Below are 11,781 nucleotides of genomic sequence, written 5' to 3'. Positions count from 1 at the left end.
GTGTCCTGGGTGCTCCAGGTGGGTGACAGATGTGAGGACCTTAGCTTCGGCCCCTGCGGCTGGCTCTGAGGCTGGAGGGAGGGACCAGGAGCCTCCGGACACTGGAAAAGGTCTCCCCTGGAGCTCCAGAAGGAATGCAGCCCTGCCCACACCCTGATTTCACCCCATGGGACCCATCTTGGACTTGTGACCTCCAGAACTATCACATAACGAATTGTTCAGCACCACCAGGTTAAGGGAATTTATCACAGTGGCAATAGAAGAGAACACACATCGGATGTAAGAGATGCTTTCTCCAATTCAATCTCTTCCAGTTGGCGTTTTCTGAGCACGCTCTGGGGCAGCAGGAGAAAGAATTCCTTGGGCGTTATTGTTGGCCCTGAAATTCAACACTGCTCCTGCACCGTGAGGCTGTAGGATCTCGGGAAGATCCCTCAGCTGCTGGGGAAGCAGCCCCCAACACGATGGCAGAGATGTGTGCGTGGGGGGGGCCCACCGGCTGACACGCGCAGGTTAGGAACTGACCAAAAGGGAAGAAGAGATTAGGTTGCAGAGCTCACGACCGACAGCGTAGCTTCTTGTTTTATTTCTGTACGAAGAAAAGATGGGCGTGAGGCGGCAGGTGGTACACCCAGGAGAGACCGCGGGGATGGCGCCCAGCAGCCCACCCGGGCCACCTGCTTCGCTACCAACACGACCATCCCGTCTCCTGCCCGGCTGCACGGGGAGCGGACACACACTCACGTGCTCACACGTGCACACGTGCACACGCGCATCACAACGCACTTGGGCACGCGCTTACACACCCACACGTGCATGCACGCGCGCCCCCGTGCATGCACAACTCTCAGGGTGGGGGGACGGCCGTGCCGCCCGCCCCCACGAAGAGGCCAGCTGGTGGCAGCAGAGGCTGGGAGCAGCCGGAAGGCGGTGCAAGGGGAGGGGGAGGGCCGGGTAAGAAGCTCACCTGCAGACTGTTATTCGTGACAGTATAGAAAGTCCAATATCACAGTTATGCTAGAAAAATATTACACTTCATAAAACCCATGTTTATTTAAAAAATCTATTCAGAAAGTCTGGAAAGCGTAATAAATATCGTAGAGTGGCCGCCCATCTCCAACATAAAATATAAAGCGTGAACACGAGAGTCCCCTGTAAACACGGACACGGGCAGGGACACAAAGTGCTCGCGGTGTCCTCGGGGGAGGGCGGGCTCGGCCGCAGCTGGCAGGTCCCTTCCCGGTGACGCCCTGAGCCTGTGGGTGGCTTCTCCTCGTCACTCAGGACCTGCGGCGTCCTTTCCATTCTAGAATCCCACGGCTCTCGGAGCGGTGAGGGCCACCAAACCACGTGGGAGAGGACAAGTGCAGATCAGATTCCTCCTGTGCTGGAGGGACCCAGTGAAGCAAGGTCACCACCCCAGAGCGGCGCTGGGTCACGCCGTTAATGAGCGGGACTGGCTCGCATCGGAGCCATGACCACTCAGAGCCCTGACAGCCTTCCACACGGCGACGCACACGCGGGTAGTTTGAAACCACGACCGACTGCCCTTGGGGAACAAGTGAAATCTCACTCTTGCCCAGTGTGACGTGGGGGGCAGCATCGGGCAAAGCTCTCCCTCCGGGGGGCATCAGGTGTTTCTCTTAAAGTGGGCGGGCGCCGGGGTGGATGAGACTATAGTGGGAGCCACGGAGGGGACCGGCAGGGCCGCAGGCCTGAGACCCCGGGCTCGGGTTTATCACAACCAAGTCTGTGGTTCTGGTGATCCAGAGGGGGTCTGACTCTACAGGAGGGCAGGGCAGCCAGTTAACTTGCTGGGCTGTCACACCACGTGTGCAAATCCCGCGAGGCCTTGCGTGACTGGTGGAGGTGCCCCGTACAGGTGAATAACGCGGTGATCGCACCTTCATTCACATACCGACTGCCGGTTAGGAAGCCCAGCCACTGGCTACTTAAGACCTAAGCCAGTTCAATTAAAAACAGGCTCTCAGCTTCTCTAGGCTGCCTCTCTGCAGAAGGGTTTCAAGTACCACTTTGTTTTGGAGAAGGGTGAGGGAGTGGAGGTATCTTAGGGCATTCGAGTTGGTTCAGCAGAGCCGGGGGCGCCCCTGCCACGGGCGGGGTCCGGTGCGGGGCGAGTCCCGGGATCCCCGCGGGGTTCTGAACGGTCAGAACTGAGGCTGCACACGTAAGGGGGCTGGTGTGACACACAGAGGACACGCGCTGGCTGCTCTCCCAGCCGTGCTTCATCTCTGTCTCTCCGTTCTGTCCGCTTCCATCACAACACACGGACTTCAGGCAAACCAACAACGTGCCAACAAGCCCAGGACAGAGGCCCAGGAGGCTGATGGGCCGGACGTTGCCTGTGCGGCAAAAACAAGATACAAGGGCCACTGTCGATTTCTGGGAGGGCAAAATCTGTGACCTGGGACTACCCAGGTTTTCCTAAGTTTCTAATGACAGACAAAATAGTTCTGACCTAAAACAAAACTGTTGTGGGTGGAAGTCTTTTGAGCCTTGGGAAAAAGCACTTTCTATTGAGAAACAGGAGAAGTGCCCAAGAGGGCTTTGTGGGAAAACAGGTACATGAATCTGTCCCCACCTTTTTATTCCTTGTGGTTCTGAGGAAAAAAAAAAATGGCTCACGGGATAATTAAAGCTTCTGCGATACGTTTATATTTTCAGGTCTGAAAACCATTAGACCGAGCTAGGGAGCTATTTTTTAGAAGGAGGCATTGTTTTTGTTTTGGTCGGTCGAGTTGGGTACCAGAGTGAGTTGAAACGGAGGGACTTTGAAAAATTGTCTTCTTGGTGAAAATCCGGCTGAGACCAACAGGAGCTCCCCCTCCCCCCGAGGGCAGGGGGTGCCCAGCGATGCTGGCCAGTCACAGCTCGGTGGGCAAGGGCCCTCCGGTCAGCTGGTCGGTGGCCCCCTGCCTCGGGGCCGGCTGGGAGGACACAGGCCTCTGTCCTCCAGGCCCCGGCGGTGGCTCGCCCTGCATCACACCCACTCCTGTGTTCACACGCCCCGGGGGAAACATCAAATAGCCCTGACATGTCAGGTGAGGACAGACCTGTGCAACAGAAACACAAAGCACGCCACGAAAGCACAGCTTCCACAAAGGGCGCCCCGGCTCTCGGCAACGCACCCTCCGCTCCCCTCTGGCCCCGGGCGGGGGGCAGGGGTCTCCAGGGGACCCGAGAAGGGACCGACGGGAGGCAACCCAACTGAGGGCTCCCACGGGCCACAGGCTTTCCATGAAAGGGGAAAGCCAGCGCTCAGGGAAGCCCAGGCCCTCTCGGAAACTCGGGGCGGCCGCGGCGACCCTTGAGCCGGGGCGGGAGCGAGAAGCAGCCGCTCCTGCAGCCCCGGTCCTCAGGAGAACGCGAAAACGTGGGCACAAGTTTGGCTGGCTCCCTCCCGGGGACGCGAGCGATTCTCGTGAAACGCGGCCACCGAGGCGAAGCTGCCGCCCCCGGTGCTGGGGTGGCCTCGCCCCATCAGATGTGCAACAGGAGAGACGCGGGGGCCTCAGTCCCATGTGGGGGGCAATGAGACAAGGGCTCTTTGGATCATCTGGAGGGACCAGGCGTCTGCTCCTAGGCGCCCTGTGCCCACCGGTCACTCAGCCGTGGGCAAGGGCAGAGGCGCAGAAGCCGGGCCCCCAGGGCTCTGCCGTTAACCGTCACCTTCACACCGTGACACCTGGGCTGTGTGTGCCGGGAATCAGACCAGGCTGCTGACTTTATAAGTGGGAAACACGTCTCTCCACGGAAACACAAGCCATGACCGCGCGAGACCCACGGGCCGGAGGGGCCTCCAGGTGCTTGGCACGGTCCGCGGCAGGAGGACTCCGTCTGGTGGGCTGGGGGCGGAGGTGGCAAGGTCGGCACAGCCCCGCGTCGGGAGGTCACCCGCCCGGATCCTCTCCGGCCGCATGAGGAGGTGCAGGATGGGCGGGCGCCGGGCTCGGCTACAGCCGCGTAGACGTGAGTCTCTTCATGCCCCGGCGCTGGGCCAGGCTGGAGGACAACACAGGCTCCAGCCGCGGGGCCTGGGGGGCTCTGTTCAGAGCGAAGTAGGTGGCGGCCATCGCTCCCTGCAACACAAGGGAGCGGCGGTGACGCGGTGCCGGCCCCCGATCCGGCCTGGTCCTCGCCGAGCCTGGGCTACGGGAGGCCTTCCTTCAGGACCACGGAGCACCGGCTCTTAAACATCAGGATGTAGTTCTGAGTGCCGTGTCCACACGCCCCACCCCGACCCCATCTGTGAACCGTGCGGTGACTTGGGGTAGACGCTTGGGGCTCACGGGGAGCCCCGGGGTGAGGTCCTCCCAGCCCCCGATCTGCTCTGCGGCTGCTGGGTCCCTGGGGTGCCCTCCTGGCAATGGCACCCCAGCTCTGCCCATCTTGAGGAGCCGGGCCCAACCTGGGTGACTGGGCTCCTGGAGCACCTCTAAACCCTCGGATGGTCTTGAATGGGCGGCTCCCAGCAGGAGAACTCCAGCCGCTGCACGGCTGGGGGCAGTGCACACCTCCCCGAAGAGGGTCCCCACCCGTTCTGTGTTAACAGAAGTTGTCACTTATTCAGAGTCTGGCACGTGATCGCATGTATGGCGTGAACCAAGTAACCGTCAATACACCTGGGATGCCTGTCTGGGCCTGTTACTGGTTCCCTTCCGGCACCCTGTGGCCCCTGGGGTTAGCCGTGCAGGTATCGGAGCAGCTTTTCCGGAGCCCCGCTCCCACCCTTTTGCCGCGGGGACCGGCGGTCGGTACCTTCACCAAGTGCACGTCTTGTCTGCTGAGCTGGTTTGGGGACAGGTACTCTCTGTTCACCACCCACGGGTGTCTGAGCACTTGAACCGCGGTCAGGCGCTGGTGAGGGTCCACGTGGAGCATCTTGGACACGACATCCTGTGGGGGGAGGGCGGGGGGGGAGGGGAGTGAGCGCCGCTGCTTCTCTGAGCTTCCCAGCAGGAGTCCCCTCCTCCTCCTCGCGGAGAAACCTAACCACCGAGCTGAGAGTGAAGCTCCGCACCCGGGGCCAAACGTCTACCTCCAGGTTTAGACATATGTGAAGTTTTTTAAAGTTTTAACCATCGTCAACTTGGTGGACCACCCCAGGTGTATACAGTATTAAAGATTTTATGTCTGAAGAGAAATCAAATGTGGAGACGTTCAATAGCGGGTGTAAGTTACTGAAATATTATTTGAGTAAAAACGATAACCTTCCAAAGGGAGAAGCTGAGATAATGACTATCCCACGGATATAAACCAATCATAACAATGTCCTCGGTTACATTTTATCACATATAATACATATTACTATCCTCAAATCCACAAATATTTGCTACAAATAATCACCAACTGTGGAATTAACAATCTGTTGCCATTACTTGTGTCCAAAGGGGCTCATGTTCCATAGAGGTGATTTTCTTATTTGATTGTAACGTAATAGCAACAAAAACTCCTACAATGGGTTTAAGGACTGAGCTCCACTTTAGATTTACATGTGGCAATACATGCAAATGTGTGTACCTACATGTACACACATGTACAATTAGAAATGTGATTGGCGTCTGCATGGAATTCATGAGACTGTCTTCACACGCTTCAGGCACCTGCTCTTGTGAGCCATCAGGGCTGTCCTTGGGGGAAGGAGGGTGAATGTTACATCCCTGTTTTGTAGGTGAAGACGTGATGTGTATATTTGTTCACCAAGTGCCCAAGGAAGAGCCTCGGCGAGAGTCCATGCTTTTCCACTAGCCTCCTCTCCTTCCTTTACTGTTCCCATCACATTCCAAAATGAGATGAAATCAGTTAGAGTATCTGTATAATGTGAAGTTGAACCACTCAACAGAATTTGTGGTCATCAACCGCCACGAAGAAATATTATACACTAATACAATATCCTTCTTCTACAGAGAAATACAATGCCTTTTAATATTTGATAACATTAATCTTGGTAACTTCTTGAAACAAATATCTCCTGGAAGGACTGTTCTCCCCATTTCCACGTGTAAACAATGAAAGCAGGGAGACCCTTATTGACTGGCTCAAGACCTCACAGTAGGGAATTCCCTGGCGGTCCAGTGGTTAGGACTCCGCACTGTCACTGCCGAGGGCAGGGGTTCAGTCTCTGGTTGGGGAACTAAGATCCTGCAAGCTGCGTGGTGAGGCCAAAAAAAAAAAAAGCTCACAGTAAAGCAGTGTGTTTTTATACAGTGCATGCAGGAGGCAGATAAAGTATTATAAAAACATACAAATCTGTAGGCTTTGCCTGTTTTTGGAGGATTGGAGGTTTTGTGTGGTGAGCACAGAGAGGGGAAAGGCACAGGGGAATGAGCGAGGGCAAGATATGGCAGGGAAGGAGCAGGGAGAAGTCGGCAAAAGGTCCTGGGAGGCAGCGAAACCCTCTCCCTGCAGCTGTGACCTTGGTAACGTGTCCTGTACTTGACGGACTCCTTTCCTGCTAACTTTTCCCTGCCCCCTACTCCTGCTTGAAATCACCTCTCAAAGAAACCAACAGCACCCAAGTCCTGGTCTGTGGCTCTACTGTGGGAACTGGAACTAAGACAATTCCCATACCCATTCAAAACAGAGTGGATGGAAGGAGCACTGCGGGTGTCAGGGTGTGACACAGGGGAAGTGCTCATTAAATGCCAGCTGCCATTACCTCCACCGTCACCTCCACCACTTCCTCCACCATGACCTTCACCATCTCCTCCACCATAACCTTCACCATCACCTCCACCGTGGCCTCCACCACTTCCTCCACCATGACCTTCACCATCACCTCCACTGTTCCCACCATCTCCTCCACCATGACCTCCACCATGACCTTCACCATCACCTCCACTGTTCCCACCATCTCCTCCACCATGACCTCCACCATGACCTTCACCATCACCTCCACTGTTCCCACCATCTCCTCCACCATGACCTCCACCATCTCCTCCACCATGACCTCCACCATCTCCTCCACCATGACCTTCACCATCACCTCCACCATTCCCACCATCTCCTCCACCATGACCTTCACCATCTGCTCCACCATGACCTTCACCATCACCTCCACCACTTCCTCCACCATGACCTTCACCATTCCCATCATCTCCACCATGACCTTCACCACCACATCCACCATCTCTTCCACCATGACCTTCACCATCACCTCCACAATTTCCCATCACCTCCTCCACCATGACCTTCACCATCACCTCCATCATCTCCTCTGCCATCTCCACCATCCTCTTCACCACCTTCATCACCTCCATCATCTCCTCCACCATCACTGGATGAGGTCACACAGAGATGGTAATGGCAGAGCTGGAATCAGAACCCCAGAATTTCTCCTCCTCTGGTCATTTTATAGAAACACAGGAAATAGACTGTTGATGCTGTTTCTTACTGTGGTTGGACTATAATTTGCTATTTGATTAGAGAGGAATTCCAAGTCTGATGGACAGAGAAACAGGGCTGGTCACAAATGGTGCAGCTGCAGAGAAGCCCCAATTCAAAGTATTTTTTAATGACAGAAATACACCCCTGTACCAGAGCTCTACTTGATCAGTCTGCGAACATTCAGGGCAATCATTTTGCAACATCCCTAAAAGTGTGATGGTTAATTTTCTGCATCAACTTGGTTAGGCCATGGTACCCAGTGTTTGGTCAAACACCCGTCTGTCTTATAATAATTATAAATGGAGTACAATCTTTAAAACTTGTGAATCACTATGTTGTACACCTGAAACTTACATAATCAACTATACTTCAATGAAAAAAAAGAAAAACAAAACAAAACAAAAAACACTCGTCTAGAGAACTCCCTGGTGGTCCAGTGGTTAGGACTGCGCTTTCACTGCCAAGGGTGCAGGTTCGATTCCTGGTTGGGGAAGTAAGATCCCACAGGCCGTGTGGTGAGGCCAACACACACTCCCCCCCCCCCAAGAAAAGAACCAATAGTGGTCTAGATGTTTCTGTGAAGGTGACATTAACAATTAAATCTGTCAACTTCTCCATAATGTGCGTGGGCTTCATCCAATCAGTTGAAGGTCTTAAGTGAAAAAAGACTGAAGTCCCCGAGGAAAAGGGAATTCTGCCAGAAGACGGCCTTTGGACGAGAGCTGCAACATCTACTCTTCCCTGAGTCTCCAGGCTTCTGGCCTGCCCTATAGATTTTGGACTTGCCTCCACAATTCCATAAAAATAAATCTCTCACCCTCTGTCTTAGTCTCTCTCTGTCTCTGTCTCTATACATACACATCCTATTGGTTCTGTATCTCTGGAGAACCCTAATACACCAAGACTGTAGAAAATGTGAAAAGTGCTATGAAATATTTTTGCAAAATTTCTTTTTTTTGGCTGTGTGTCTTAAAAAAATCTATGAGTATAAAATATCTATATTATTTACACGAGAAGTATCCTCTCGTATTGCTCAAAGATAAAATGGTTACTGCAGCATCTCCACGCCTAAGAAGTAAGAGCACCGGGCAATGTACTCACCTTTGCCGCGTCAGATATGGAATCCCAGTTTCCCCCGGAAAGCGCGTATTTCCCGCTGCCAATCCTTGCCAAGATATCCTCAGGGGTATCATCTGGTCCGTTTGCAAAAGGGGTAAATCTGTGTGATGAGAGAATTTGTGGTAATGAGCTTCCATTTTATAATCTAAGATAAAGTTCATTTTGCCTCTTTGTTGTAAACAGAATACTTTTTTCTTTCCCATCATGCCCCAAATCCAGGATTCATGGTAAAGTGTAATTTATTTCTTACTGCTGTGTCTCTTTTCCTTACTCGGCCAGTGAAGAAAGTTCTGTGGACCCAAGGATGAGCCTTTCTGGACCGTTTCTGGCTTCCCCGGTGACAGTGTGGTACAGTGGTTTGCCCCGGTGATGCGGTTTCCATGGTGACAGTGTGGTATATAGTGGATGGGAGCCTGGGATTTGAAGTCTGAGAGACCCATGGTCGATCTATTACCAACTCCGGCTTCTCTGACAAATGAATTTTTTGAACCTCAATTGCAAAATGGGCAGAATAATACACTCGCAGGGATCTACAGCAGCGGTACGCACCAACACACACCAAATGCAAACGGTTCTTGCCCCACTGCAAGCGTGTGATAGATGTTTATTGTCGTTCCTCCACATAAGCCAGGGCGGGTCAGTGTAGCCTCCCCAGAAGGGAAATTATATGTAATTCTAACGCACTTCCTTCAGTGGCAGGGTTTGTGCTCCTAGTTTATGTATTGGCAAAGTAAGCACCAGAAGAATCACAAAGTGTGGGATTGGGAAGAAACTGCAGGGCCTCCTTTGCTATTGCAGCCCTCAGGGCACGGCCCCAGGCTCACCGGGGCTCCCCCTCCACTGCGACACTAGTCACCGATTGACTAGGAAATACCTCACTGAGGCCACGCAAAAAGCAGGCCATTCTCAGTCGCTCTTGTGATTCACCGGGAGCAGAGCTAGCGAGGGTGAATCTACGACCCAGAGCCTGGGCTGCCTGCCTCTTCGCTGCTGCTTCCTGGCTCGAGAAGATGTTTGGAAGGAAAGATGCTGTGACCTCTGCAGAGGGTGCGTGGTGCAGAGGTGAGAACGCGGACCCGTGGTCAGAGGCTTGGGTTTTTGTTGATGAGCTGAGCTGAGCCGTGGAGCCCCAGTTCCCTAATTCCAGAGACACACTTGACGACAAGGCATGAATTCCTGCCCTTGCTCTCTGGTTGTCCTGCAGGGGCCTCGGGAGACTGAACTCAAGGCCTGTAGGTGTGGGCCCACACCCGTGCACAGGGACAGGCCCACAAGGGCCAGCAGCCTCGGCAGGGGTGCCCTGAGCGCCGACAGCCACGTGAGGGTTTGCGTTACCCCGCCAGCATGGTGTACAGCAGGATCCCCAGACTCCAGATGTCACAAGCCGCGTCATAGCCTTGCCGCTTCAGGACCTGCCAGCGGAAAAGCAGACGACGGATAAGCACTTGGCAGGGAAAATTCAAGGTCACAGCATGTTGCTGTGATGGGTCCATAACCCCGGCGGGGGTGGGGGGGATGGCTGGGGATGAGGGGTGACTTCAGTGGGACTGTCGTTTATCGCCGCAAAGCCAACCCTAATTCCCTGCAGTAGGATTCCCCAAAGACCCGCGCACACAGGGAGCCCTGGCTCTTGCCAGATACACGACAGACTGGAAAGGAAACATTTAATTTTTAAGGCAGAAGAATTTTGGGAGCTCCCTGGTGGCCTAGCGGTTAGGATTCCGGGCTTTCACTGTGGTGGCCCAGGTTCAATCCTTGGTCGGGGAACTGAGATCCTGCAAGCCGTGCGGTGTGGCAAAAACCAAAACCAAACCAAACAAAAACCAAAACAAAACAGAAGAATTTCTTTTTACTCTGGTGACGTATACTTGGCATGACGTCTCCCATCTTCGCCGTCTTTAGGCGTACGGTTGAGTGACAGAGTGACAGAGTGACACTAGGTACGTTCATATTGTCATAGTGCTGGGCAGCCGTCAGCATCACCCGTCCACACGACTCTTTCCCGTTTGCAAAGCTGAAGCTCTGTCCCCTTGAAACAACAACGTCCCCTCCCCTCCCCCCAGCCCCTGGGAACTACCATGTAACTTTCTGTCTCTATGAATTTGCCAACTCTAGGTCCCTCATATAAGAGGAATCACATAATTGTCCTTTTCTTTCTGGCGTATCACACTCAACACACTGTCCTCAAGGTTCATCCATGTCGTGGCGTAGGACAGGATTTCCCTCTTTTTTTAAGGCTAATGTTCCACTGTACCGTCCATCCATCGATGGACACTTGGGTTGTTTCCACCTTTTCGCTGCTGTGAACGCGGGTGGATAGATATCTGTTCTTGCCTCTGCTTTCAACTCTTCTGGGTTTGTACCCAGAGGTGGAGTTGCTTGGTCACCTGGTAATTCTATGTTTGAGTTTCTGAGGACTAGTTAACACGGGAGAGTTTTCATGCGTCCCAGGATTACACACTTCAGGGGAGGGCAATCCTCTTGATACGTTTACAGTTGAATAACAATAAAGAAAGCAGCACAAGCACTCCGGGCGACTGCAGGTTATTGGATTGACATTGACCGTGAAGTCAGGAGAGCCGTGTTCAATTTCCTTAGACACAAGGGCCGGGATCTTTGTACCTCAGGCGTGGTGCCTGCAGCATGGTAGGTCACCGAGGCGTGTGAACACACCAAGCGTTCGGTGTTCAAGCCCTTGCCCATGTTCACTAGCTGAGTGGTCTTCAAAGTCCCTTCAACACATGGAGTCTGGTTTTTTCTGAATCTGTGAGGTGTCTGTGGCTAACAGTATCTACCCTGCCCACTTCATGTGGCATAGGAGGATAAAAGCAAAAAATACTGGTAAAAGTGCTCAGTAAATGGTAAAGTAATATACCAACGTAAGGTAGCCTCTAATCACTAAAACCAATACTATTAACATTAGTAGCGATCAAATAGGCAATAATATTGCTCAAATAGAACCAGATTGTTCTTAAAGGGGTTACAGGTGGCATCTGGACAGCCTCATGATGGCCCCAGCTGCGTATCCATCCGTATCCTGGCAGGCACGTGGACATCTTCCTCGTGGACCACTGGCCATGGTCACCTTGTGGACCCCACCTGGGTCAGCTCTCAGCTCACAGACTGGCCACTAGGGGCCAGCATGCGTCTCTCTTAGGACTTTCTGTACCCGTCACTGCACCCACCAGGGCCACTCTGGAGCAGCTTCAACCACCAGAAGGATCCACGCAGAACCTAGTGTCTGTTTTCATTCCT

At 53.5% G+C, this 11,781-nt stretch overlaps 1 protein-coding gene across 4 annotated transcripts in view; it reads right to left on the bottom strand.

Moving 5' to 3' along the window:
• Window positions 1–1,028: 1,028 nt before the first annotated feature.
• The window catches only part of RPS6KA2 (ribosomal protein S6 kinase A2), a 300,754-nt gene continuing 290,001 nt past the window's right edge, over window positions 1,029–11,781 (bottom strand). For 3 of the 4 annotated variants that reach the window (XM_059940843.1, XM_059940842.1, XM_059940844.1), the window contains exons 18-21: window positions 9,862–9,938; window positions 8,509–8,626; window positions 4,780–4,917; window positions 1,029–4,100 (exon numbers count right to left, since the gene is read on the bottom strand). In XM_059940843.1, coding sequence (XP_059796826.1) covers window positions 3,975–4,100; window positions 4,780–4,917; window positions 8,509–8,626; window positions 9,862–9,938 — 459 coding nt within the window. In that variant the 3' untranslated portion in view covers window positions 1,029–3,974. Of the gene's footprint in view, window positions 4,101–4,779; window positions 4,918–8,508; window positions 8,627–9,857; window positions 9,939–11,781 lie in introns of those variants that run through there. The other variant, XM_059940846.1, reaches the window with a different exon arrangement.

This window comes from Balaenoptera ricei, chromosome 12 (assembly GCF_028023285.1).
Source record: "Balaenoptera ricei isolate mBalRic1 chromosome 12, mBalRic1.hap2, whole genome shotgun sequence".
Classification (NCBI taxonomy): domain Eukaryota; kingdom Metazoa; phylum Chordata; class Mammalia; order Artiodactyla; family Balaenopteridae; genus Balaenoptera; species Balaenoptera ricei.
The sequence above is the reverse complement of the archived record's forward strand: the minus strand, read 5'-3'. Positions and strand labels throughout refer to the sequence as shown.